Genomic DNA, 26,406 nt, shown 5'->3' on the forward strand with positions numbered 1-26,406 from the left:
CATCTCTCTCCGTTCCCGTCTGTCTGTCCCTGTCTATCCTTCTCTCTGACTCTCTGGCTTTGGTGACTCAGCATTGCATTGCTAAGAAGGCCAAGTCAGAGGAGGGCTTGCGGCTTGGCTTCTTAGAACACTTTCATGCAGCCACCATGCTGGCCAGGGCACACAGAAGAGGCACCCATATGCCTCTCCACCCTTACCCCTCTCCTTTCTCTGTCTCTCTCTTCCCCTCCCACAGCCAAGGCTCCATTGGAGCAAAGGTGTCCTGGGAACTGAGGATGGCTCCATGGCCTCCACCTCAGGCACTAGAATGGCTCCGGTTGCAACGGAGCAATGCCCTAGATGGCCAGAGCATCGCCCCCTAGTGGGCATGCTGGGTGGGTCCCAGTCAGGCACATGCGGGAGTCTGTCTCCCAGTCCAGGCACCAGACATGTGAGTAACGAAGCTTCCAGATGAGCTCACACCTAGCCATTTCAGCCACCACCACCACCACCCCAGCCACACAAATCTTCCAAGCTGAGGCACCAGACATTGTGGAGCAGAGACAAGTCATTCCCACAGAAGCATGAGCGTAATAAAATGATTGGGCCACCAACTCACTCAAGGTAAACTTTATGTACCCTATAAAGTTCCACGCAATCTAACCCCATCATCCCTCTGATCTTGGCTCTGCCACTCTCCCCCTTGCTCGCCCTGTTCCAGCCACATGGGCCTCCTCACTGATAATCCAACAAGCAGCATCTTCCTATCTCAGAGTCTGTGCACTGGCGCTTTCTCTCACCTGGAATAGTCTCCCCCCAAATATCTCCGCCCTCTCAGTTGCTTTGCTCAAATATCCTAGTGATGCCTCTCTGACCACCTGTGCCGGTTTCCTATGGCTGCTGTACCATATAACCACACACGTAGTGGCTTAAAATAACTACCTCACAGTTCTGGAAGCCAGAAGCCTGAAGAGGGTCTTAGAACTAAAGCCAGGGTGTCACCCAGCTGTGTTCCTTCTGGAGGCTCTAGAGACATACTCAGTTTCTGGGGATTAGGACATGGACATTGTGGGGCTTATTTTAAATTTTTTTATTTATTGATTTTTAAAGAGAAAGGAGAGAGAGGAGAAGCAGGAAACATTAACTCATAGTAGTTGCTTCCTGTATGTGCCTTGACCAGGCAAGTCCAGGGTTTCGAACCGGTGACCTCAGCGTTCCAGGTTGACACTTTATCCACTGCGCCACCACAGGCCACACCTTTTTTTTTTTTTTCTTATCTACTACACTACCCTTTTGAAAATTGTCATTTTCCCTATTCCAGCATTTCCAATCTCTTTACTCTATTTAATTTTTCCTTTTTTAACCTCTGCTTTAAAATTTTCCATGATTCTTACCACTTTCTAACATATTATAGAATTCACTTATTATAATATTGATCTGTTTTACTCTGCTAGAACATAAGTTCCTGATATGACCTGGCACCTAGAAAAGTGCCGGACATATAATAGGTGCTCAAAATGATCTGTGAATAAAAGGGTTACTCCCCAGAAACCTGGACCATGATCCACTCCCACCGGCAATGCATGGGAGCCCTATTTCCCTATGCCCAGGCCAGATGTTTACCTTTATCTTCTTTTTTTCTTTCTTTCTTTCTTTCTTTTTCTTTTCTTTTCTTTTTTTTTTTTTTTTTTGTATTTTTCTGAAGTGAGAAGCAGGGAGGGCAGAGAGACAGACTCCCGCATGTGCCTGACTGGGACCCACTCAGCATGCCCACTAGGGGGCGATGCTCCGTTGCAACCGGAGCCATTCTAGTGCCTGAGGTGGAGGCCATGGAGCCATCCTCAGCTCCCAGGCCATCTTTGCTCCAATGGAGCTTTGGCTGTGGGACAGGAAGAGAGAGACAGAGAGAAAGGAGAGGGGTAAGGGTGGAGAGGCATATGGGTGCCTCTTCTGTGTGCCCTGGCCAGGAATCAAACCTGGGACTTCTACATACCAGGCCAATGCTCTACTGCTGAGCCAACTGGCCAGGGCTGGGTGTTTATCTAATTCACTCATCATGTCTTATACCACATACTACAAGCTTACTGGTCTGCTAGTGGTCAATGCCGCTGGTGCTCCTGTCAACACTTGGTATTATCCAGCTTTCTAATTTTCGTCCAATCTACAGATGTTATGTCATTGTTGTTTCAATTTCCATCTTTCAGATTATTATTGATTTTAACTATTTCCTAATGTGTCAATAAGTGCTTTGAGCTTCCTGTCCTCTCAACAGTCTGTTCCTGTCCCTTGTGTCTTTTTCTACCAGGGTTGTGCTCTTGTGATGTTGATTTGTAGGAGTTCCTTGTAGTTGCTAAATTTCAATCACTAACCCATTTTAGATGTTGCAAATATATTCTCTCATTCTGTCCATTAAATTTTTAACTTCAACTAAAGATGTCTTTCCAAAAACAGAAACTCTAAATTTTGACATGACTAAATTCATCAAATCCACTGTAGTTTTGAAGTTTTGTTTAAAAGTGCTCTTCCACCTCCAACTCAGTTTCTGTTACCAGTGACTGCATAACAAGCTACACTAGACGTAGTAGTGTAAAACAGTGACTTTTTTTTCTGAAGTGAGAAGCGGGGAGGCAGAAAGACAGACTCCCGCATGTGCCTGACTGGGATCCACCTGGCAAGCCCACTAAAGGGCATTGCTCTGTTGCAACCGGAGCCATTCTAGCACCTGAGGTGGAGGCCATGGAGCCATCCACAGCGCCCGGGCCAACTTTGCTCCAATGGATCCTTAGCTGTGTGAGGGGAAGAGAGAGACAGAGAGAGAAAGGAGAGGGGGAAGGATGGAGAAGCAGATGGATGCTTCTCTTGTGTGCCCTGGCCGGGAATCGAACCCGGGACTTCCACATACCGGGCTGACGCTCTACCGCTGAGCCAACCAGCCAGGGCCAAACAGTGACTATTTATTACACTTACCTCTCATGGATCTGGGATTGACTGGGCCCAGCTAAATTCTCACTGGAGGTCTCTCAGGCCATTGCAGCCAGTTGGTGCCTAGGGCTGAAATCATCTCATTCAATCACTCACATGTCTGGAATTTGATGTTGTCAGCCAAAATGCAAATCCTCTCCATGCACTTTGAGCTTCCACACAACATGGCAACTGGACTCCAAGAGCAAGCATGCCAAGAGAACCAAGCTGAAGCCTTTTATCAGCGGTCCCCAACCCCCGGGCCGCGGACCAGTACCGGTCCGTGGGCCATTTGGTACCGATCCGCAGAGAAAGAATAAATAACTTACGTTATTTCTGTTTTATTTATATTTAAGTCTGAACGATGTTTTATTTTAAAACATGACCAGATTCCCTCTGTTACATCCATCTAAGACTCACTCTTGACGCTTGTCTCGGTCACATGATACATTTATCCGTCCCACCCTAAAGGCCGGTCCGTGAAAATATTTATATTTTCTGACATTAAACCGGTCTGTGGCCCAAAAAAGGTTAGGAACCACTGCCTTTTATGACCTAGCTTCAGAAATCAATGTTTTGGACTGAATATATGAGTCCCTGCCGAATTCGTATGTTAATGCCTTAACCTCCAATGTGATGGTACTTGGAGATGGGGCTGTACGAGGTAAGCAGGGTGAGATAAGATCATTAGGACAGGACCCTATTCTGATGGGATCGGTGTCCTCATAAGAACAGACACTAGAGAGCTTAGTCTCTCTCTAGCATAGGAGGACATGGTGAGAAGGTAGCCTTCTACAAGCTGGGATGAGAGTCTTCACCAGAACCAGAACCAGAACCCAACCATGCTGCATCCTGATCTTAGACTTCCCAGTATCTTAGAACTGTGAGAAAATTTATTTCTGTTGTTTAAACCACCCAGTCTATGGCATTTTGTTACAGCAGCTTAAAACAGGCATTCGGTGCCACTTTCATCACGTTTATGTGTTAGAAGCAAGTCACTGAAGCTAGTCTTTATTCAAGACAAGAATGGAATACCACCTTTGATGGGAAGCATAGCAAAACAATCTGTGGACGGTAGTGTTACTCTCCAGTTCCTTTTATTCACTCCATAGTTTTATTCTTTACATTTAGATCTTTATTGCATTTGGAGTCTACCTTTGTATGTGGTGTGAGGTAAGGATTCATTTTCTTTCTCCATATGGTGAGCCAGTTTCCCCAAAGCCACATGAACAATCCAGCCTTCCCTCCCCCCATAGAATGGCAGTGTCACCTTTATCATTTTGTTATGTTCCTATACATGTCTGGGTCTGCCAGTGAGTCTGTTCTGTTTCTTTGGTGTATTCATCTGTTCCTGCACCAATACCAAACTATTTTTATTATGGCTTTGCAGTCTGTCTTCATGTCTAGTAGAGCTAGCACTTCCCTTTTTCCACATTGAATTAACTATTTGTACACCTTTATTCTTCCATAAAAAATTTGGAATAAGTTTATCAAGTAGCTAAAAAATCCATCTGGAATTTTTATTGAAATTTCTTTGAATTTGTTGGCTAATTTGTAAAGAACTGGCATGTGGATAATATTAAGCTATCCTATTCAAAGGCATAAATGGTGTTATTTTTTTTCAGATTATCTTCTATATCCTCTCTCCATAAAGGGCGTATGCATCTTTAAGTTGTTTGTTTGAAAAAAAAAACACTATAGCTTTTTTCCCTATTATTGAATTTACTGGGGTGACACTGGTTAACAAAATTACATAGGTTTCAGGTGCACAGTTTTACAACACATCATCTATACACTGCCCTGTGTGTTCGCCACCCCAAGTCAAGTCTCCATCAGCAACTATAGTTTTCATTGCTATTGAAAACTGTACATTCTTTTAAAATTACGTTTTAATTGATTATAGTGTTAGTGGATAATAACCGATTTTTTTAGGTTAATCTTATATTGACCACAACAATCCCTTTGTTAAGAGCATTCCTGCCCTCTTTATTATGAGGGCAGGAAGTATTCCCAAGACATTTTGGCCAATTGTGAGTAGCAGTTATATCATCGATGCAAAGCCCCTTTCTAATAGTCATCATTCTAATGAGCAAAGGCACTGGTGTTGATCAAAGATAAAAGGTAGGTTAAGTGCTTTGTAGAAGCTTCTTCAGAGCCTGCTTTTACCACGATGCCCGCTGACTATCCCTAGAGTTGGGGTGTAGTTGTACCAATTCGCACAGCCACGAGAGGGCGCCAGGCCTCACTTCTACACAGGGAAGGCTACCGTGCGTGGAGAGAGACGGTGGCCACCAGGGGGCACTGTCATTGGGCAAGCACTATTGCGTGTCAGGCGCGGCCGCATTCATTAAGAATATAGCTGTGCTTAAGGCAAGGGAGGAGCTAATGTAAAGGCGGGGTAGTGTACGCAGGCGATAAAATGATCATTTCAGGGTGTAATAAATTCTATGAAGAAATAAATCTGGGTGACAGAGTCACTGAGTGTGGCTCCTTACTTTAGGGGCTCAAGGACACCTCTCTGAGATTACATCTCAATGAGGATAAGGAGCTCTAGGAGAAGAATGCTCTGTGGCAGAGGAACAATATCTGCGGGTCCTGGAAGGGCAGAACCTGATCAAGTGGAGAATACAGGCAAGGGACAGAGGGCGGGGAGAAAGAAGAGGAGGATTTTGGCTTCTGCTCTGAAGCAAGGGAAGCCTGTGGAGGGTTGTAATATGTATAAAAGATCCCCAAGCCCTGACCGGATATAGTTCGGTTGGTTAGAGCATCGTCCCAAAGTGCAGAGGTTGCCGGTTCAATCCTGGGTCAGGGCACATACCGGAGGAGATACATGTTCTTCTCTCTCTCTCTCTCTCTCTCTCTCCCCCCGCTTCCTCCCTCTTTAAAATCAGTCAATAAAAAAAACCTGAAGAAAATAAAAGATCCCCAAGATAGGTTGTTACCAAAAAAAAAGCAAGGTTAGGACAGTTCGTGTCTGCCTATATAAAAAGGGGAAACAATATAGATTCACATTTGTTTGTATTTGCATGAAGAAATACTGGAAGGAGAGCAAGAAAATGATTTTTTTTTAAAAAACAAACACAAAAACTGTGACCTCTTGAGGAAAGAGAAGAGGGAACAAGGTGGATAGAGATTAATGCATGAGTGAGGAAAAGTGTCATCTGATTGCGGAGTGGGTGACAGACCCCAGGCCTTCAGAGGCAGTGAGTCTGGTGAAGGAGGCAAGGGTGGCAGGTCAGGTACAGTGTCCTTTGGGCTTTCTTTTAAAAGAGTTAAAATTTTTATTTTTTTATTTTAGAGAGAGAAAAAGGAGCGAGGAGCAGAAAGCATCAACTCATAGTAATTGCTTCTTGCATGTGCCTTAACCAGGCAAGTTCAGGGTTTTGAACCAGCAACTTCAGCATCCAAGTCTGTTTTCTTTATCCATTGCACCTGTCCTTTAGGGCTTTTCCATGTCACAGGGCCTGTGCGTTGGTATTTCCAAGGGACAAGTTGCTGGCCACCTATGGTGGCTGTAAAAATAATGGTCCAGCTCCTCCCTCCCTACAATAAGGTTAATAACAATGCTTATTACATGCCTGGCACTAGTCTATGGTCTGTGCATTTAAGCCTCACAACAACCCTGGGAGGTAGGTACTATTAAAATCATCTTTGTTCTACAGATGTGGAAACTGAGACACAGAAAAGGTTAAGTGAATTGCTCAGTATCACACAGCTTGGAAGTAGGACATGTGGCATTTGAATCCAAGAAAGAGCTACGGTAAGCTGTTTCCCAATTCTTTTGTTGTAGCCTTGTTTTCACTCAATGTATTGCCCTTTAGATAGGCTATCTCAGAGGGCTGTGAGATGTCACTGACACCTTCCTATAATCAGTCAACCTCTTCCTGCCATTGAAGAGTAGCAATCATTGCTATGGTTTATAGGCGCACCGTAGTATAGAAATTAAGTAGTTGGGCTCTGGAGTCAAATGACTGAAATTGAAGCTCAACGCCACTTCCCAGATGTGTGACTTAGGGCAAGTGACATCACCGATCTATGCAGAGGCGGATTTAACAGCGGGTGCACCAGGAGCGCGCCCTGGGCCCCGACTTCTGAAGGGCCCCGCAAAACCCCAGCTTTACACTTTTCTCTAATGTAAGGGGCCCAGTATTTTCTTCTGCACCCGGGGCCTCAACCAACCTTAATCTGCCTCTGGATCCATGCCTTCGTTTTCTCATCTCTGAAGTCCCCCTTTTGCTGATGAGAAAGAAAACCAAGAAGCACACCCAGGACTTTAGAACCTGGGTCTGAGCATATACCGCCTCCACAAAGATGAGGAACCAAAAACAGGTTCTGAAAGATGGTCGGAGTTACTGAGACCTAAGTGGGTGTCCTGGGAGGGGGGATATCCCCAGTCTCCACACATTTATCCTCTGCACATTGGGGGGGGCACTGGAAGCCTGAGGTCTACCTGCCCAGGGACAGCAAGGCAACCTGAGGGTTGGACAAGCCGGCGCTGAGTACTCCTCCTCAGGGACACCTTCTCTGCCTGCCAGCTGGGAGCTCCGAGTCCCTGGGATGGCTGCCTGATCCTGCTCAGGCTGCTGGCTGGCTGAAAGTGGGAACTGGGGCTGGGGCCCCTTCAGCCAGTAGAGGCGAGATGGAAGACGTGTTTTGTCCTGGGGGGAAGATACCCCGTCTCTGCCGTGCCGGTCCTTGGTGCAGCCCTAGCTGCACTCTATCTCCTGACTGTGCCCAGCTGGGACCACGGTACAACTAGACTTGTTGTCAAAATATTTAAATATCTTCCAGTTTGGGGTAAATAGCCACTGCTTACTTCTGATGCGCCAGCCCCTCCCTTAGGACTGTGCAGGCCGTGAATCACCGTGCTCCAGCCAAGTGCTCTCCTGACGGAACCCTGGGAGACTTGCCCATCCATCATGGTCGGTGAAGGGCCCTGCCAGTACTTGATACTTTCCCTGGCTCAACATCAATGTCAATGTTCAGGGTCTTCAGGTATGGGTGTCCACTTCACACAAACACCTGTGCATCCTTTAAAGCCCTTCCTCAATGTCACTTTCTCCAGGAAGCCTCCAAATTTTTTTCACCACCCTGAGTGAATGGCTCCTCCCACTCCCCGGGCTCCCAAGGATCTTGGACCTTTTAGCACTTTGTTCTAATCCTCTGCACACAGGCCCTTCTCCCCGACCAGTGTGTGAGCACCCTGATGCCGGGGACTACCTTCTACTCATCTTTGTGGCCTCAATTCCAACGGCCATGCCAAGCACACAATAAGTGCCCAATAAAATTCATGGAATGAATGAATGTTCATGATGCGAGGATTTCAGGTATATTAGGTCCTGTGCGTCTCCTGCGGCCACAGGCCATCATTCCCACAGAGGCAGAGCGCCACCAGTCCGCTGGGGCCCCGCTAGCTGGCACTGGGCCGAGGCTGGGGGAGGTGAGGACAGGATGTGAGTCCCGGGGGTGCAAGGTCAGCAGGGCCTGTTCTCATGCTCTCCAGTCAGAGAGGAGTGCTTCTCCATCTGTCTGGGTCAGCTGTGGGTGCTGGGATATGAAAAGGCAGCAGGAGGGAGGAAAACTGGGGGGGGGGGGGGACTGGGGGAAGCCCAGAGAGAGGAAAACCAGGCACCCGATGTTACAGAACCATTAAATACTACTTATAAACAAGCCAGGAGGGCACTGGCGAAGGGGACAGAGGGCCACAGAGGTGAGAGAGGGTCAGGGCCGCGCAGTCCGGGCCCGGTCCTGGAGGGGGCTCAGGCTGTGGTCACCGGAGGGGCTGGGCTGGCAGGGGCCCGGCTGCTTGCGGAGGCCTCGCAGCTTCACCAGCAGCTCTCGGACGAAGTCCTGAGGACAGGGCGGAGAGTGCTGAAAACAGGGAGATGCGGAGGCCCCTGCGAGCCAGCCCCTCCGAACTGCTTCCCCGCCAGTGCGAGGGAGTGGAGGTGGAGACAGGGTGGGGAGTGCTGAAAACAGGGAGACGTGGAGGCCCCTGCGAGCCAGCCCCTCCGAACTGCTTCCGAACTGCTTCCCCGCCAGTGCGAGGGAGTGGAGGTGGAGACAGGGTGGGGAGTGCTGAAAACAGGGAGACGTGGAGGCCCCTGCGAGCCAGCCCCTCCGAACTGCTTCCCCGCCAGTGTGAGACGGAGATGAGAGAGAGCAAAGGCGAGGAGAAGCAAGGAATGAGAGAGATGAGGACAGAGAGAGGCAGAGACCAGAACACAGACACAGAGCTACAGAGAGACATCAGAGATGTTTCTCAGGCCAAGAGATCACCAGGAGGGTCCCCAGGGACAGAGGCCTGAGCCTCCGGGGCAGACATTCAATGACGTGTGTCCCTCAGCCAGCCCCGAGCTGGTTAGAGAAACATGAATACTTTTCCCTTTTAAAGCAGGGAAGGAAGTGGGAGGGGTTGGGCCATTCAGCTTCGGGCCTGGGAGGCTGGGCCCCCCACCCCCCCAGAGGTGGGGATGGAGCTCCAGGACGGCTGAGGCAGGCACAGGGAGAGAGGGGGGTAGGCAGCACCCACAGACAGAGCACAGCAGAGGCAGAAACGGGAGACAGCTGGGGCGCATCTCAGCGGGGAAGAGACAATGGAGTGGCAGATGGGGAGAGAGGACTCGAGGAGTGAGGAAGACAAAAGACACCACTGGAGAGAGAAACGGGCTCCCCAAAGTTCCCTCTGCTGGCCCTGGGCATGGCCGGCTTTCCCCTGCTCCCCAGAGATCCCCTCCCCCATCAGGGTAAAGGGGCCAGAACAGGGATCTGTAAGTGGGAAAGGAAAACTCACCTCTGTGGGGGCCGTGCAGGACTTCAGGAGTCCCTAAACAACCCCCCACCCATGCAAAAGAAAAAGGTAAATAGTAAATGACTAACAACACCTCCACCCCTCCAGCCCCCGCCCTTTAACAACAAAGCCCCAAGCAACAAGACAATGAAGTCAGACTGTAGGTGGATTTCCCACCTGGCTTCAAGAGAGGAGTACAGTCTGAGGGCCTCATCAAATAACTGGGGACAAGGTTTAGTCAAGAAACTCTAGATCCAGCCTGACCAGGCGGTGGTGCAGTGGATAGAGCATCGGACTGGGATGCAGAAGGACCCAGGTTCGAGACCCCGAGGTCGCCAGCTTGAGCGCGGGCTCATCTGGCTTGAGCAAAAAGCTCACCAGCTTGGACTCAAGGTCTCTGGCTCGAGCAAGGGGTTACTCGGTCTGCTGAAGGCCCGCGGTCAAGGCACATATGAGAGGGCAGTCAATGAACAACTAAGGTGTCGCAACAAAAAGCTAATGATTGATGCTTCTCATCTCTCTCCGTTCCTGTCTGTCTGTCCTTATCTATCCCTCTCTCTGACTCTCTCTCTGTCTCTGAAAAAAAAAAAAGAAACTCTACATCCAGAGAGAGCAAGAAGGTCACACTTTCTTGCCTCAGAGAACAGGCCAGAGCTCAACTGTCTGGCTGTGACCCCCAGCGCAGTGTGACCCTGGGCCAGTGGTTACATCTCTTTGGGGCTCATGTTCCTCATATGGAGAATGAAGAATAGTGCCCTAGCGTGCGGAGGACCCGGGTTCGATTCCCGGCCAGGGCACACAGGAGAAGCGCCCATTTGCTTCTCCACCCCTCCGCCGCGCTTTCCCTCTCTGTCTCTCTCTTCCCCTCCCGCAGCCAAGGCTCCATTGGAGCAAAGATGGCCCGGGGCGCTGGGGATGGCTCTGTGGCCTCTGCCTCAGGCGCTAGAGTGGCTCTGGTCGCAACATGGCGATGCCCAGGATGGGCAGAGCATCGCCCCCTGGTGGGCGTGCCGGGTGGATCCCGGTCGGGCGCATGCGGGAGTCTGTCTGACTGTCTCTCCCTGTTTCCAGCTTCAGAAAAAATGAAAAAAAAAAAAAAGAATAGTGCCTACTTCATAGGGGTTTGTGAGGATTAAATAAATTAATAAGTGTAAAGCAATTAAAATAGTGTCCGGCACATAGTAAGTGTTTAATAAACGTAGTAACCATTGTTGTGATTGTTAGGGGGGGGCAAGGTGGACTGGGGGCAGCGTTCCCCTTGACCTACCTGGATTTTCCGGCTTCTGTCCTCTTCACTCTCTAATTCCAACAACTCGTCAATGTTGACTTCATCAGGCATGTGTGCCTCCTAAGGCGGGGAGGGAGGGCTAGTCAGTGGCCCTTTCCCCTCCCACGGCCCAGGGCCCAGCTGGCGGGTTCTGGAGCAATAATGTGGCAGTCAGGGACAGCTCCACCAAGGCAGGACATCTGGGTGTTGGGGGGAGGAGTGACAGATGGGTTGACAGAGGCCTGTACTGGCTTTAATGCCTGGGTCCCCAGGCCCCAGGGGACCTCAGGGTTGGCATGGGTCTCTCTGCTTGGCCCCAGTTCCAGCAGAGGGAAACAGGCCTGGTCAGGTTTTGGAATGTCAGAGTCTGGGATTCAGAAGTGGGGCTGGCTCTGCCCTTTCAAGGAAAAGTCTAAGAGCTAGGTGCAGCGAAGGGGAGCCGTGGGCCAGCGCCTGCTGGGGTGGCTCCTTGCCCAAGGGTACAGGAAGCCGCACAGGGGGCCAGACTACAGCCCCCTGCAGCCAAGGAGATGACCGCCAAGGCCCCCGCAGGCAAATGGGATGAGCCATGAGCTCAATTTTGAGTGACTAAGAGGGGACTCCTGGTATGGCCTTTTGGGACAGAGGACCAAACTCATGCTGGCTCAGTATCCCTGAGAGGGACAGAACCCAGCTGTCTGCGAAGAGATCCCTGAGACAACAGATTGTTTTCCTCCTCCACCCAAAGTTCTGCTGGCTACTGCAGCAGTGGTCAGCAAAGGCACGGAGTGTATAAGTGTGTTTACATGCCTGTAGGAGGGTCTCTTCTAAGTGGCTAGAGCCAATGTGAGGGTGCAGAGGTACGTGGCATCATGTGTGTGCCCTGCTCAGGGGACTGTGGTCCTATGGGTGTGAGGTGTGTGCCTCTGGCTTAACTCTGTTTGTCTCCTCATCATGTGTTACAGGCAGTCATAGTGCCCACTGCCTGAGGATGACCTCATAAGATGCCACCCACCACTAGCAACTGGACTTGTCTGTCCATCTGTATGAGCCCATGTGTGTCTGAGAACAGAGGGACCTCAAGTCCCTGTAAGGGGCTTTGGCTTCTACCACCTTCACAGTGTGCTGAGGATTTCTGCCTCCTGTGTGTCTATATACTGCTATGACCATTGGGTGCCTGGGACTGTGTTCCCCAGCTTGTGTGTGTTCTACAAAGTATAACTTCAATCAGAGATGCCAGTGAAATGTCTGTGAAGCTATAGGTTATGCCCAGGGGCACCTGTAGTTTCTGCTATTGTATGTCCATATGCACCTACCTACAGCTTACACTGTTTTCTGTCTGGGTGTAACTATAATTTCTGTCATTTTATGTCTGAGTGGCTGCAGCATATATCATGTGGTTACTGTTTTTGCCTTTAGGGAATAATGGTATTTAGTTGTAGCTTGTACTGTGAGTCCCTATAGCTTGTGCTGGTGTTTATCTATGAAGAGCTGTAACCGGAGTTCTTTTGTGTGAGTGTCATTGTATTGTGTGTCAGCATATGGCTGAGGCTTGTGTTACTGTGAACGTGGATGCCTGTGGCTATAGCATATGTTGATCTGTAGTAACCACAGCTTACGTCCTTGAGAGTATGTGTATGGCTGTTGCTTCTCTCAGTGCCTGAGTGGCTATAGCTTGTCACTGTGCACATCTGTGACTACTGTTGCTTCCTTTGCTATGCATCTCTATGTGGTTGTATCTCCCCTGCTATGTTTGGCTAGAAGACATCCCCTCCCCCCACCCTTTCTCCAGATATGGCTGCTCTGGCTCCCCAACTTTGCCTTCTCACCCCCAGATAGTAAGCCCCTGGCTCTCCATAGATATTTGGGCACAGCTCTGGTGACTCAAGAGTGTGTCTCTCTTAGTGTCCACAAGCAGAGAGCCATCCAGGGTGGATAGCGGAGCCAATGAGTCCAATGAGTGTCTGACCCCTGGGCGTGTGTGTGCAATAGCGAGCACAAGCAACCAAAGATCCCAAGAACAGAACGTAGGATGCCTGGGAACTCGCCTGTTCCCCACACCCCTCCCCGCCTCACCCTGCCGCGGTATAGCTCCTCCAGGCGCTCGTCGATCCACTTCTCCACGTCCAGCCGCCGCTGCAGCTCCCGTCGGTCATACTTGACTGTGACACGCGCGTGTCTTTTCTGCAGCCCCCCGGGGCTGCCCCCCGGCCCGCGGGCCCGCGATGGAGACTGCAGCTTGCTCAGCACCCGCTTGCCCAGCCGCTGAGCTGCCATCGCGCCCTAGCCCCGGCCCCCGCGAAGTGCTGTGCGCCTTTGCCTCCCGCCCAGGGGGCCTCTTACGGGGTGGGGCGGGGCCGGACGGAGGCGGGGGCTCCGGGTCGCGGAGGGGCAGGCCCCGCCCCAGCCGCCCCGGACCTCAGTTTCCCTGCTTGTGGGGCTGAGGACTGGCCGCTGCAGCGGTGTAAAGCCCGCAGCCGAGCAAGGCTCAGGTATGGGCGAGGTTCGAAAGCCCCAGGCTAGCCTGGGCGTCAGGGGTTCCGGGGGACTGGATGCCGGGGGCTGGGTCCCGGGACAGGCTCAGAGGAACCGGCCTATCTGCGCCCTCTGTCGGTTGCAAGGGACGGTGCATAAGCCCCCCAGCCACCTTTCTTTGCCAGGGAACGTCAAGCCATAGTACTCACAGTTCATCATTTCTTTGTTGTTCATCGTGCATTCATTCGCGCATTTCTTCGCTCAGTCTACAAATATTTATGTATTGAGTGCCTGCTCTATAGAAGGCACTGTTCTAGGCACTGCAGATAGAGCAGTGAACAAAAGAGACAAGCTCAGTACGCATGGAGTTGACATTCTTATGGAGACAGGCAGTAGACATAATAAGTACAGTATGTTATACAGTTTATTAGAATATGATAAGTTCTATGGAGAAATAAGAAACGGAAAAGGAGTGTCAACATAAGAAACATCCAATCTGTCTAGCTGACTCAGTGGATAGAGCGTCGCAGGACATGTGCATGTCCTGGGTTGGATCTCCAGTCAGGGCACACATGAGAAGGGACCATCTGCTTCTCTTCCCTTCCCTCTCCTTTCTCTTATTTTATTTTATTTTTTTATTTATTCATTTTAGAGAGGCGGTGGGGAGAGAGAGGGAGGGGGAGAGAGAGAGAGAGAGGCAGGAGGAGGAGTAGGAAGCATCGATTATCGATTCCCAAATGTGCCTTGACCAGGGAAGCCCAGGGTTTCCAACCAGTGACCTCAGCATTCCAAGTCAACACTTCATCCACTCTGCCACCACAGGTCAGGCCTTTTTTTTCTTCTTTTTTTCCCCTCTCCTCCTTTTTCTCTTCCCCTCTTAGAGCCAGTGGCTTGATTGGCTCGAACGTCCACCTCAGGTGCTGAGAATTGTTGACTGAGCATTGACCCCAGACCATGGTTGCCAGGTGGATTTGGGTTGGGGCCCCTGTGGGAATCTGTCTATCTCCCCTCCTCTCACAGGAAGGGAAGGGGGGAGGGGAGAGGAGGGAAGGTTCAAACCTGTAAGAATTGTTATGAGTTTATTTGAGCCAAACTGTCAGAAAGCTAATCAATTTGCCAGGAAGCAAAATCTCAATGGACTGAGAAAATGCTCTGGAAAATGGCAGTTTCATTCCTTAATTTATACATTAGATCAGTAGGTTAGGCATAAGGGGATTACAGGAAATCCAGTGGTGATAGATTAGGGATTTGGGAGAAAGCAAAGCGGGGAAATCTTTGGGATTGGATTAAAATGATATATACTTCTTTTACAAAAGCAAGTATAGTTAACAGTTAAAAATCAACATGAGCCTGACCAGGCGGTGGCGCAGTGGATAGAGTGTCCGACTGGGATGCAGAGGACCCAGGTTCGAGACCCTGAGGTTGCCAGCTTGAGCGCGGGCTCATCTGGTTTGAGCAAAAGCCCACCAACTTGAACCCAGAATCGCTGACTCCAGCAAGGGGTTACTCGGTCTGCTGAGGGCCCGCGGTCAAGGCACATATGAGAAGCAATCAATGAACAACTAAGCTGTTGCAACACGCAATGAAAAACTAATGATAGATGCTTCTCATCTCTGTTCCTGTCTGTCTGTCGCTGTCTATCCCTATCTCTGACTCACTCTCTGTCTCTGTAAAAAAAAAAAAAAAATCAACATGATGCCTGCCCTGTGGTGGCACAGTGGGTAAAAGCGTCGACCTGGAACACTGAGGTCACCAGTTCAAAACCCCAGGCTTGCCTGGTCAAGGCACATATGGTATGGGAGTTGATGCTTCCTGCTTCTCCCTCTGTTCTTTCTATCTCTTTCCTCTCTCTGTCTCTTTCTCTCTCTGTGTCTCCTCTCTCTAAAAAAAAAAAAAAAAAAGAAGAAGAATAAATCAAATGGGGGCTCTTTCAGTGTGGTGGCTCTGCCCTGAGGGGTCTGGAGAAGATTATTCATACATTTCAAAGGCATGTTGCTTTTATATTTCAAAGGTATGTTATCAGTTATGTTATTGTAGATGCAAAAAAAAAAAAAAAAAAGAAAAAGACAACAGACAGGCTCAGTTAAAGTAAACATTGACCCCTTGTTAGGGAAATATACTGCCTAGAACAGGAAATGACTACCCGCCATGAACTGCTTTTAGTTAAAAAGCTTTAATTTCGACCATCTTGTGTGGTTATTTTAGGTCTCTGAGTTTGCAAGGCCACCATGCAGGCCTCCACTGAGCTTGTAGGTTCAGCATGTCTGGGGAAGGGGTTCCCCCCCCCCCACCTGTTTTTTTCTGGTCAGCCCAGAGAGGGAAGCTGCTTTCCCTGCCTGCTTGCTCGTCGGCTGTTGTGAGACTCTAATAAACAGAATGGCCCACCATTTTCGGGCTCCACAGTTCCTTTACCGTCTGCCGAATCCAATGGGAACTTGCATGCCACAGCCACCAGCTATACAATCAGAAATGTCCAAACCTGTAGAGAATTTTTATGAGTTTACTTGAGCTACTCTGAGGACATGCAGGGAGCAAGATCTCAAATGCTTTAGAGAATAACAGTTTTGCAGCTTCTTTTATGCATTTAAGATTATGAAGGGAACTAAAAAGATTACATGAAGGAGAAAGCAATGCAGGGACTGTATTACAGGTTAGTTAAGATCATGTGTCCTCTTGAGGTTGGTTAAGTTTATGTCGAAAGTGTGTTAACCTAGTGATAGGGCTGAAGTGTGTTAACCTAGTTATAGGGCTGCAGGTGGGGGCCATGACCCCCTTCTCCCTTAAGTAGACAAGGGACATTAAAAAACTGGACATTTCAGGCCCTGGCCGGTTGGCTCAGCGGTAGAGCGTCGGCCTGGCGTGCAGGGGACCCGGGTTCGATTCCCGGCCAGGGCACATAGGAGAAGCGCCCATTTGCTTCTCCACCCCCTCCCTCCTTCCTCTCTGTCTCTCTCTTCCCCTCCCGCAGCCAAGGCTCCATTGGAGCAAAGATGGCCCGGGCGCTGGGGATGGCTTCTTGGCCTCTGCCCCAGACGCTAGAGTGGCTCTGGTCGCGGCAGAGCGACGCCCCAGAGGGGCAGAGCATCGGCCCCTGGTGGGCGTGCCAGGTGGATCCCGGTCGGGCGCATGTGGGAGTCTGTCTGACTGTCTCTCCCCGTTTCCAGCTTCAGAAAAATACAAAAAAAAAACCCAAAAAACTGGACATTTCAGATTTCCCCAGGCATCAGATTGACTCACCCGGGTGTGGAAGGTCCCCTAGCTTACTAACAGTTAACCTTTTTTTCCCCATAATGACTACCAGCCCCTACCCTTGAATCCCCTCTTTAACCCTACCTGTTAGAGAACCGGTTGCTGACCTCCACCTTAGGAGTCAGCCGGCAGATGACCCCCTAATAAACTTTTCTTGCCTGAACTTGAGCGTCCTCCTTCAGCCTGCCAGGACCTACTGGATCGCCTTTCTCTCCCGCTTCCCTTCCCCTGGACTTGATCCGCCTCCTGGCCACCCCTCCTGAACCTGCAGAGAGCACGCCTTTCTCTGGGGCTTTCCACCCTTGCCCTTGATAACCCTACAAACATCACCAGCCTGATTCCTTCTCTCAAGGGTGAGTAAAGAGTTCTCCTAGCTTGGGTCTCCTTATACACACATCTCTCTCTCTCTCTCCCTCTCTCTCTCTCTCTCTCTCTCTCTCTCTCTCTCTCTCTCTCTCTCTCTCTCGGCTCCAGCCTCTCGAAAATCTTAGCACTAGGCTAGGAAGACTCTCTTGGCCTATGGGCCTGATCCTCACAATCTGGGGACACCCAATTTGTGAGTGATCCTCGCTCTCGCTTTAGGAGACTGGCTGGGGCAGTGGTTCTCAGTGTGCGCCCTAGAAGATTTTCAGGTGCGCCCTAGGGTATTCCAGAGAAATATGTGCCTGTTGGGACCAAAAAACCAACAGGGTTTTTGGAGTTTAGATTTTTGGGGGACAGAGGTGTGGGGAATTGGCTGTAAACTGACAGTCTGCCCAATCCCCCACCTCACTTGCCTGATTAGGTTGCAAAAGGCTGTTAAGCTGTGGTGCTGGATTGTTTACACTACCCCCATGTTCCCCGGAAAGACTGGAGGCAAGTTTCTTCTATCCTTTGTTTGGTGTAAAGTTAAGATGATATGTATGGTGCAGTTTTCTGCACTCAACACAATTAAGAGTAAAAAGAAAGGAATTCTTCAATGTATTGATGAGGAAATGAGAGTTTGCCTTTCAAATATATGCCTAAACATTTAAGAAATTGCTAGGACACATCAGGCTCATGTTTCTCGTAAACACAAGAATGAAAAAACTTAACACATTTGTGCCAGGACCTGCTGAATTTACTAAATCTTACTAAGAATGTGTGTGTGTGTGTGTGTGTGTGTATATATATATATATATATATATATATATATATATATAAAGATAACTTTTTTGTCATTTTTAAAATTATTTTATTTTATTTTTAAAAGACTTTATTTATTCATTTTAGAGAGGAGAGAGAGAGAGAGAGAGAGAGAGAGAGAGGGAGAAGGGGGGAGGAGCAGGAAGCATCAACTCCCATATGTGCCTTGACCAGGTAATCCCAGGGTTTTCGAACCAGCAATCTCAGTGTTCCAGGTTGACACTTTATCCACTGCGCCACCACAGGTCAGGCACTGTTTTTTTACGTTTTAACCCCTCTTATTTTACAAATTCTAAAAAGCATAACTCAAAAAATGTAACATAAAAATGTTTTTTAATGTCAGAATAAATTTAATTTTGTCATATTTATTTTGTTTAATTACCATAAAAGCACGCTTGGACTTTATATATTTTTCTTTAATATTTGACTTAATTATTATAACATATTTCTCAGAAATTTGTATATAGTGTGCCTACAATTATTTGCAGGATTTTTTTTTTTTTTTTACAGAGACAGAGAGAGTCAGAGAGAGGAATAGATAGGGACAGACAGACAGGAACAGAGAGAGATGAGAAGCATCAATCATCAGTTTTTCGTTGTGACATCTTAGTTGTTCATTGATTGCTTTCTCATATGTGCCTTGACCATGGGCCTTCAGCAGACCAAGTAACCCCTTGCTCAAGCCAGCGACCTTGGGTCCAAGCTGGTGAGCTTTTGCTCAAACCAGATGAGCCCGCGCTCAAGCTGGTGACCTCGGGGTCTCGAACCTGGGTCCTCCACATCCCAGTCCAACACTCTATCCACTGTGCCACTGCCTGGTCAGGCTATTTGCAGGATTTTAAATGTGCCCCGACTTCAAAAAGTTTGAGAACTACTGCTCTAACCAATTAAGCTATCTGGCCAGGGCTCTTATTTTTCTTTTCTTTTTTTTTTATTTTTTTATTTTTTTCATTTTTCTGAAGCTGGAAACAGGGAGAGACAGTCAGACAGACTCCCGCATGCGCCCGACCGGGATCCACCCGGCACGCCCACCATGGGGCGACGCTCTGCCCACCAGGGGGCGATGCTCTGCCCATCCTGGGCGTCGCCATGTTGCGACCAGAGCCACTCTAGCACCTGAGGCAGAGGCCACAGAGCCATCCCCAGCGCCCGGGCCATCTTTGCTCCAATGGAGCCTTGGCTGCGGGAGGGGAAGAGAGAGACAGAGAGGAAAGCATGGCGGAGGGGTGGAGAAGCAAATGGGCTCTTCTCCTGTGTGCCCTGGCCGGGAATCGAACCCGGGTCCTCCGCACGCTAGGCCGACGCTCTACCGCTGAGCCAACCGGCCAGGGCTCTTATTTTTCAATTACAATTGACATACAATATCTTCATTTCAGGTATAGAACCCAGTGACAAAACATTATATAATTTATTCAGTAATCATCCTGATGTCTTGTACTCATCTGACACCATACATAGTTATTAGAATAATTTTTAAATTTATTTATTGATTTTAGAGATCATCAAAATGTTCTCTGTATCTATGTTTATTTCTGTTCTGCTTGTTCATTTATTTTGTTTTTTCGATTCAATTGTTGACAGATATGTATTCATTGCTATTTTATTGTTCATATTTTTATCTTTCTTTTCTTCTTTTCAAACAAGTTTCTTTAACATCATGTAATACTGTGTTGGTGGTGATGATCTCCTTTAGCTTTTCCTTGTCTGGGAAGCTCTTCATATGTCCTTCGATTCTAAATGATAGCTTTGCTGGGTCAAGTAATCTTGGTTATAAGTCCTTGTTTTTCTTTCTTTTCTCTTCTTTTTCCTTCCTTCCTTCCTTCCTTCCTTCCTTCCTTCCTTCCTTCCTTCCTTCCTTCCTTCCTTCCTTCCTTCCTTCCTTCCTTCCTTCCTTCCTCCCTCCCTCCCTCCCTCCCTCCCTCTTTCTTTCTTTCTTTCTTTCTTTCTTTCTTTCTTTCTTTCTTTCTTTCTTTCTTTCTTTCTTTCTTTCTTTCTTTCTGAGGGGAGGGGAAATAGTGAGACAGTCTCACACACGCCCCAACTGGGATTTACCCGGCAACCCCTGTCTGAGGCCAATGCTGGAACCAACCGAGCTGCTGGGTCAAGTAATCTTGGTTATAAGTCCTTGTTTTTCTTTCTTTTCTCTTCTTTTCCCTTTCTTTCTCCTTCCTTCCTTCCTTCCTTCCTTCCTTCCTTCCTTCCTTCCTTCCTTCCTTCCTTCCTTCCTTCCTTTCTTTCTTTCTTTCTTTCTTTCTTTCTTTCTTTCTTTCTTTCTTTCTTTCATGAGGGGAGGGGAAATAGTGAGACAGTCTCACACACGCCCCAACTGGGATTTACCCGGCAACCCCTATCTGAGGCCAATGCTGGATTCAACCGAGCTGTCTTCAGCACCAAAGGCTGATGCTCAAACCAACCAAGCCACTGGCTGTGACAAGGGAAGAAAGAGGAAGAGAGAGAAGGGAGAGTGGGAGGGGAAGAGAAACGGATGGTCACTTCTCATGTATGCCCTGACTGGGGATCAAACCAAGATGTCTGCACACCGGGTCGGTGCTCTATCCACTGAGCCAACTGGCCAGAGCCAGTCCTTGCTTCTCTCTCTTTTCTTTTTTTTTTGACAGAGACAGAGAGAGGGACAGATAGGGACAGATAGATAGAAAGGGAGAGAGATGAGAAGTATCAATTCTTCTTTGTGGCATCTTAGTTGTTCATTGATTGCTTTCTCTTATGTGCCTTGACTGGGGGGAGGGGCTACAGCAGACCGAGTGACCCCTTGCTCAAGCCAGTGACCTTGGGTTCAAGCTGGTGAGCTGTGGTCAAACCAGATGAGCCTGGTCCTCTGCATTGCAGTCCAATGCTCTATCCACTGCGCCACCACCTGGTCAAGCCAGTCCTCGCTTTTCATAACTTTTACTCTTTCTTGCCACTCCCTTCTAGCCTGTAAAATTTCTGTTAAGAAATAAGCAGACAGTCTTATGGGAGCATCCTTGTAGGTAACTAACTGTTTTTCTCTTGTTGCTTATAAGATTCTCTCTTTGGCCCTGGCCGGTTGGCTCAGTGGTAGAGCGTCAGCCTGGCGTGCAGGAGTCCTGGGTTCGATTCCCAGCCAGGGCACACAGGAGAAGCGCCCATCTGCTTCTCCACCCCTCCCCCTCTCCTTCCTTTCTGTCTCTCTCTTCCCCTCCCGCAGCCAAGGCTCCATTGGAGCAAAAGTTGGCCCGGGCGCTGAGGATGGCTCTGTGGCCTCTGCCTCAGGCACTAGAATGGCTCTGGTTGCAACAGAGCGACGCCCCAGATGGACAGATCATCACCCCCTGGTGGGTGTGCTGGGTGGATCCCTGTCGGGCACATGTGGGAGTCTGTCTGACTGCCTCCCACTTTCCATCTTCAGAAAAAAAAAAAAAAAAAAAGATTCTCTCTTTGTCTTTAACTTTTTGTATTTTATTCATGATATGTCTTGGTGTGGACCTCTTTGGGTTCATCTCATTTGGGATGAGCCAGGTTGATAGAAACTCAGATATGGCCTGACCAGGCGGTGGCAAAGTGGATAGAGCGTCAAACTGGGATGGGGAGGACCCAGGTTCGACCCCAAGGTCACCAGCTTGAGCACGGGCTCATCTGGTTTGAGCAAGGCTCACCAGCTTGAGCCCAAGGTCACTGGCTCGAGTAAGGGGTCACTCAGTCTGCTGTAGCCCCCATGGTCAAGGCACATATGAGAAATCAATCATGAAGAACTAAGGAGCCGCAACGAAGAACTGATGTTTCTCATCTCTCTCCTTTCCTGTTTGTCTGTCCCTATCTGTTCCTCCACTGACTCTCTCTGTCTCTGCCAAAAAAAAAAGAAAATAAAAGAAAAGAAACACAGATATGGCACCTGTTGGTTCTGTGTATGTACGTGTGTGTGTGGTGGGGTGCTCAGAAAAGGAACAATGGCTTCTGGCAGCACTTTTGTCTGACAGAAAACTGCCCCCAGCTCTTGCTCTGATGCCAAACAATCCAGTTCCTCTGTTATGTCGCTGCTTCCTTTCAAGCTCCTGCCCCAGTGCTGAAGCTCAGAGGGAGTGGATCAAGTAAGTTCATGCATGGACCCTCATTTAAGAGGAGCTGCCTGGGACTCCTGCAGCCTTCTGTCTCACTCAGCCATAATCCTATTGGTTTTTACAGCCAGAAGTTATGGGGACTTCTCTTTCTGGCTCTGGAACTCTGGGATGGGAGGCCAGATGTGAGGCTGGGACCCCTCAATCCTCATGGGAACCCCCCACAGCTGAGCTATTCCTACCGATTTTAAACTGCCACACATGGGTGTGGGACCAGCCCATTACTCATCTCTACCCCTCTTACCAGTCTCAATGTGGCTGTAAATCCCTACTTGTAGGATTTACATTCAACTACATTGTAGGTGGTTCTGAATGATGGCTGTTTTTTAGTTCAGTTGTAATTTTGATGAGGTTATGGGAGGATTAGAGTATTGCATTTACCTATGCTGCCATCTTGACTGGAAGTCTGGTTCATTTTGCAAATAAGTTCATAACAATGTGGAATCAGTTGGGCTTGTATCAGGCACAGTTTGAGAATCTCTGTGATTCTACATATTCTCTTGTGTGTGTGTGTGATTCTACATATCCTTGCATTTAAATACGAGATTAGAGCCTGACCTGTGGTGGCGCAGTGGATAAAGCGTCGACCTGGAAATGCTGAGGTTGCCGGTTCGAAACCCTGGGCTTGCCTGGTCAAGGCACATATGGGAGTTGATGCTTCCAGCTCCTCCCCCCCTTCTCTCTCTCTGTCTCTCCTCTCTCTCTCTCTCTCCCTCTGCCTCTCCCTCTCCTCTCTAAAATGAATAAATAAAAATAAAAAAATTAAAAAATACGAGATTAGAAATTAAAATGACAGCACTATAATTATAAAGATGAAGAAACTTGTTGGGCAAACAAGTGTGTTAGGCTTGCTCACTTGTACATTGCCTGATTGGTGCATGAGCATTGGGGCAGCACCACCTGTGTACAGTCTATGCAAGGCTGCAGGTGCTTGCCCTCAGGGCTGCAGATTGTAGATTGCAGATTGCCTGCCACCATTGGGAGGGGCCGTGTTTTGTTATTGTTTGCCAAAGAAGGGTTTCACCCCCTCCCCGCCTGTTTGCTCAGGAGCCCAGAGAGAGGGAAGTGGTTTTCTCTGCCTGGAGCTCATCTGCCATTGCAAGATTCTAATAAATGGAATAGCCCACCATCCTCCAGCTCCACAGTTCCATTACTGTTTGCCCGAATCCACTGTGAACCTGCATGGTTGCAGCCATCAGCCTTACAAAACTATTCTGCCATTCTACATATTCTTTTGGAGTTTTTATGTTTAAATTTTAAAACAGTGAATCAGGGTAGGAACTGCAAAGTGTAAGATTTTTATTGAGTAAATGCATATTTTAATTTATATATGACATATTTTACTGAATTTGAGTAATATCTCTAAAATTGAACTTTATTCATTTTCAGTTGTTAATTTTAAAATGAAAGAATAAAGCATGACCTCTGGTGGCGCAGTAGATAAAGCATCGACCTGGGAACACTGAGGTTGCCAGTTCAAAACCCTGCACTTGTCTGGTCAAGGCACATATGGGAGGGAGTTGATGCTTCCTGCTCCTCCCCCCTTTCTCTCTCTCTCTCCCTCTCTCTCCCCTCCCTCCTCTCTAAAATGAATAAATTAAAAAAATAAATTTAAAAAAAATAATAATAAAATAATTATCATTATTGATGTCAATGAGATAAAGCTTTGAAACCTGTAAAAATTGTTATGAGTTTATTTACGCCAAACTGTCACCAATTGCTGGGAAGTAAAGTCTTAAAAGATTGAGAAAATGCTCTGGAAAATTGTGGTTTCACCACTTATTTAATTTAATTTTTTTTTTTTTTTTTTTACAGAGAGAGAGTCAGATAAGGACAGACAGACAGGAACGGAGAGAGTTGAGAAGCATCAATCATCAGTTTTTCGTTGCGACACCTTAGTTGTTCATTGATTGCTTTCTCATATGTGCCTTGACCGTGGGGCTACAGCAAACCAAGTGACTCCTTGCTGGAGCCAGCGACCTTGGGTCCAAGCTGGTGTGCTTTGCTCAAACCAGATGAGCCTGTGCTCAAGCTGGCAACCTCGAGGTCTTGAACTTGGGACTTCTGCATCCCAGTCCGATGCTCTGTCCACTGCGCCACCACCTGGTCAGGCTCACCACTTATTTAAAAAAAAATTTTTTTTTAATTTATTGATTTTAGAGAGAGAGAGGAAGGGGGGCATTGATCTGTTTTTGTATGTGCACTGACCAGGGATCAAACAAGCAACCTCTGTGCTTCAGGGTGATGTTTCTAACCAACCAAGCTATACAGCCAGGGCTCAACAGTTATTTTATACATCAGAATCAAAGTGGAAGACGGAAGGGGGTTACATGAAATTGACTGGTGACAGATTAGGGAAGTGAGAGAAGGCAAAGCGGGGAAATCTCTGCGATTGGGTAAAAAGTAAAAATATATATATACTGAAAATTCTTTTACATAGGGAGCATAAGATAAGTAAGTTAATTAACATGATGATGATAATTGTAAGGTCAGTGGACAATGGGGGATGGTCACGTGGGGAACCCAGACCCGCGAACTTTGGCTGGGACCGCCCACAACCAAGCGCGCCCAAAGAAGCTTCGCAGGAACCCTTTGGAAAAAAGCAACCGTCTGCCAGCCAGTGAGATTTCACCACGTCATATTAGCTCGGCTTCCCTAGAGGAACCCTTTGAATATCTCCCACCCGGTTTAATCCTTGCGACTTCCCTGGCCTCCATCTCCTCCATCGTTCTTTCTTTGGGGCCAGGGAACTTCGCCAGGTGGGATGCGCGCTCTGTACTCAATAAAGCCTTTTGCTATTCCACAGTTGGTGGCTTTGGCCCCTTCTTTCCTTCTCGGTGGGGGAAAAGTACCTTACAATAATAATGAAGGGGTTTACAGGTTCCTGCTTTGGTGGGATGCCTGCCTTGAGGGGGCAGAAAAAGAAAATTACCCCTACATTTCCAAGGCATGTTATCAGGTGCATTAGTGTAGATGCAAAAGACAACAGACAGGTTTCAAAGCATTGACCTTTATTAATAACTCCGTAGGACATGACTACCCACCATAAACCACTTTTTTTTTTCTTTTTTTTATTTTTATTTTTTTTTTGTATTTTTCTGAAGCTGGAAACGGGGAGAGACAGTCAGACAGACTCCCGCATGCGCCCGACCGGGATCCACCCAGCACGCCCACCAGGGGCGACGCTCTGCCCACCAGGGGGCAATGCTCTGCCCACCAGGGGCGACGCTCTGCCCACCAGGGGGCGATGCTCTGCCCCTCTGGGGCGTCGCTCTGTTGCGACCAGAGCCACTCTAGCGCCTGGGGCAGAGGCCAAGGAGCCATCCCCAGCGCCCGGGCCATCTTTGCTCCAATGGAGCCTCGCTACAGGAGGGGAAGAGAGAGACAGAGAGGAAGGAGAGGGGGAGGGGTAGAGAAGCAAATGGGCGCTTCTCCTGTGTGCCCTGGCCGGGAATCGAACCCTGGACCTCTGCACGCCAGGCTGACGCTCTACCACTGAGCCAACCAGCCATGGCCACATAAACCACTTTTAGTTAAAAAGTCTCAATTGCAGACCATTCTGTGCGGTTACTTTAGGTCCCTGAGTCTTCAAGGCCACTGTACAGGCTTTGTCTGAGCTGGTCAGGTTCAGCATGTGGCCTCTTGCTCGTCCACATTGAAAATAATTTCCTAGGCCCTGGCCGGTTGGCTCAGTGGTAGAGCGTCGGCCTGGCGTGCAGGAGTCCCGGGTTCGATTCCCCACCAGGGCACACAGGAGAAGCGCCCATCTGCTTCTCCACCCCTTCCCCTCTCCTTCCTCTCTGTCTCTCTCTTCCCCTCCCACAGCTGAGGCTCCATTGGAGCAAAGTTGGCCCGGGCGCTGAGGATGGCTCCATGGCCTCTGCCTCAGGTGCTAGAATGGCTCTGGTTGCAACAGAGCGACGCCCCAGATGGGCAGAGCATCGCCCCGTGGTGGGCATGCCGGGTGGATCCCGGTTGGGCGCATGCGGGAGTCTGTCTGACTGCCTCCCCGTTTCCAACTTCAGAAAAATACAAAAAAAAAAAAGAAAATAATTTCCAATAGAGAGGAAGAGGTGTAAAAATATTAGTTTCACCACTAGGTTCACCACTGTTCCCAACATTTTTTTTTAATTTTTTAATTTTATTTATTCATTTTAGAAAGGAGAGAGAGAGAGAAGAGAGAGAGAGAGAGAGAGAGAGAGAGAAGGGGGGGAGGAGCAGGAAAGCAGGAAGCATCAACTTCCATATGTACCTTGACCGGCAAGCCCAGGTTTTCGAACCGACAACCTCAGCATTTCCAGGTCAATGCTTTATCCACTGAGCCACCACAGGTCAGGCAACATTTTTTTTTTAATTTAATTTTTAAAAAGATTTTATTTATTCATTATGGGGGGAGGGAGCAGGAAGCATCAACTCCCATATGTGCCTTGACCAGGCAAGCCCAGGGT

The 26,406-nt window shown here is 48.5% G+C and overlaps 1 protein-coding gene across 1 annotated transcript; it reads right to left on the reverse strand.

Annotated features, from left to right (window-relative positions):
* Window positions 1-4,379: 4,379 nt before the first annotated feature.
* Window positions 4,380-13,453, reverse strand: PPP1R14A (protein phosphatase 1 regulatory inhibitor subunit 14A). Its single transcript, XM_066348732.1, has 4 exons — window positions 13,053-13,453; window positions 10,998-11,078; window positions 9,734-9,766; window positions 4,380-8,790 (listed from the first exon to the last, which is right to left on the reverse strand). The coding sequence occupies exons 1-4, from the start codon at window positions 13,251-13,253 to the stop codon at window positions 8,662-8,664; spliced, it is 444 nt and encodes a 147-aa protein (XP_066204829.1). The 5' UTR covers window positions 13,254-13,453; the 3' UTR covers window positions 4,380-8,661.
* Window positions 13,454-26,406: the final 12,953 nt, after the last annotated feature.

The sequence above is a fragment of the Saccopteryx leptura genome, chromosome 9, assembly GCF_036850995.1.
Source record: "Saccopteryx leptura isolate mSacLep1 chromosome 9, mSacLep1_pri_phased_curated, whole genome shotgun sequence".
Taxonomy (NCBI): domain Eukaryota; kingdom Metazoa; phylum Chordata; class Mammalia; order Chiroptera; family Emballonuridae; genus Saccopteryx; species Saccopteryx leptura.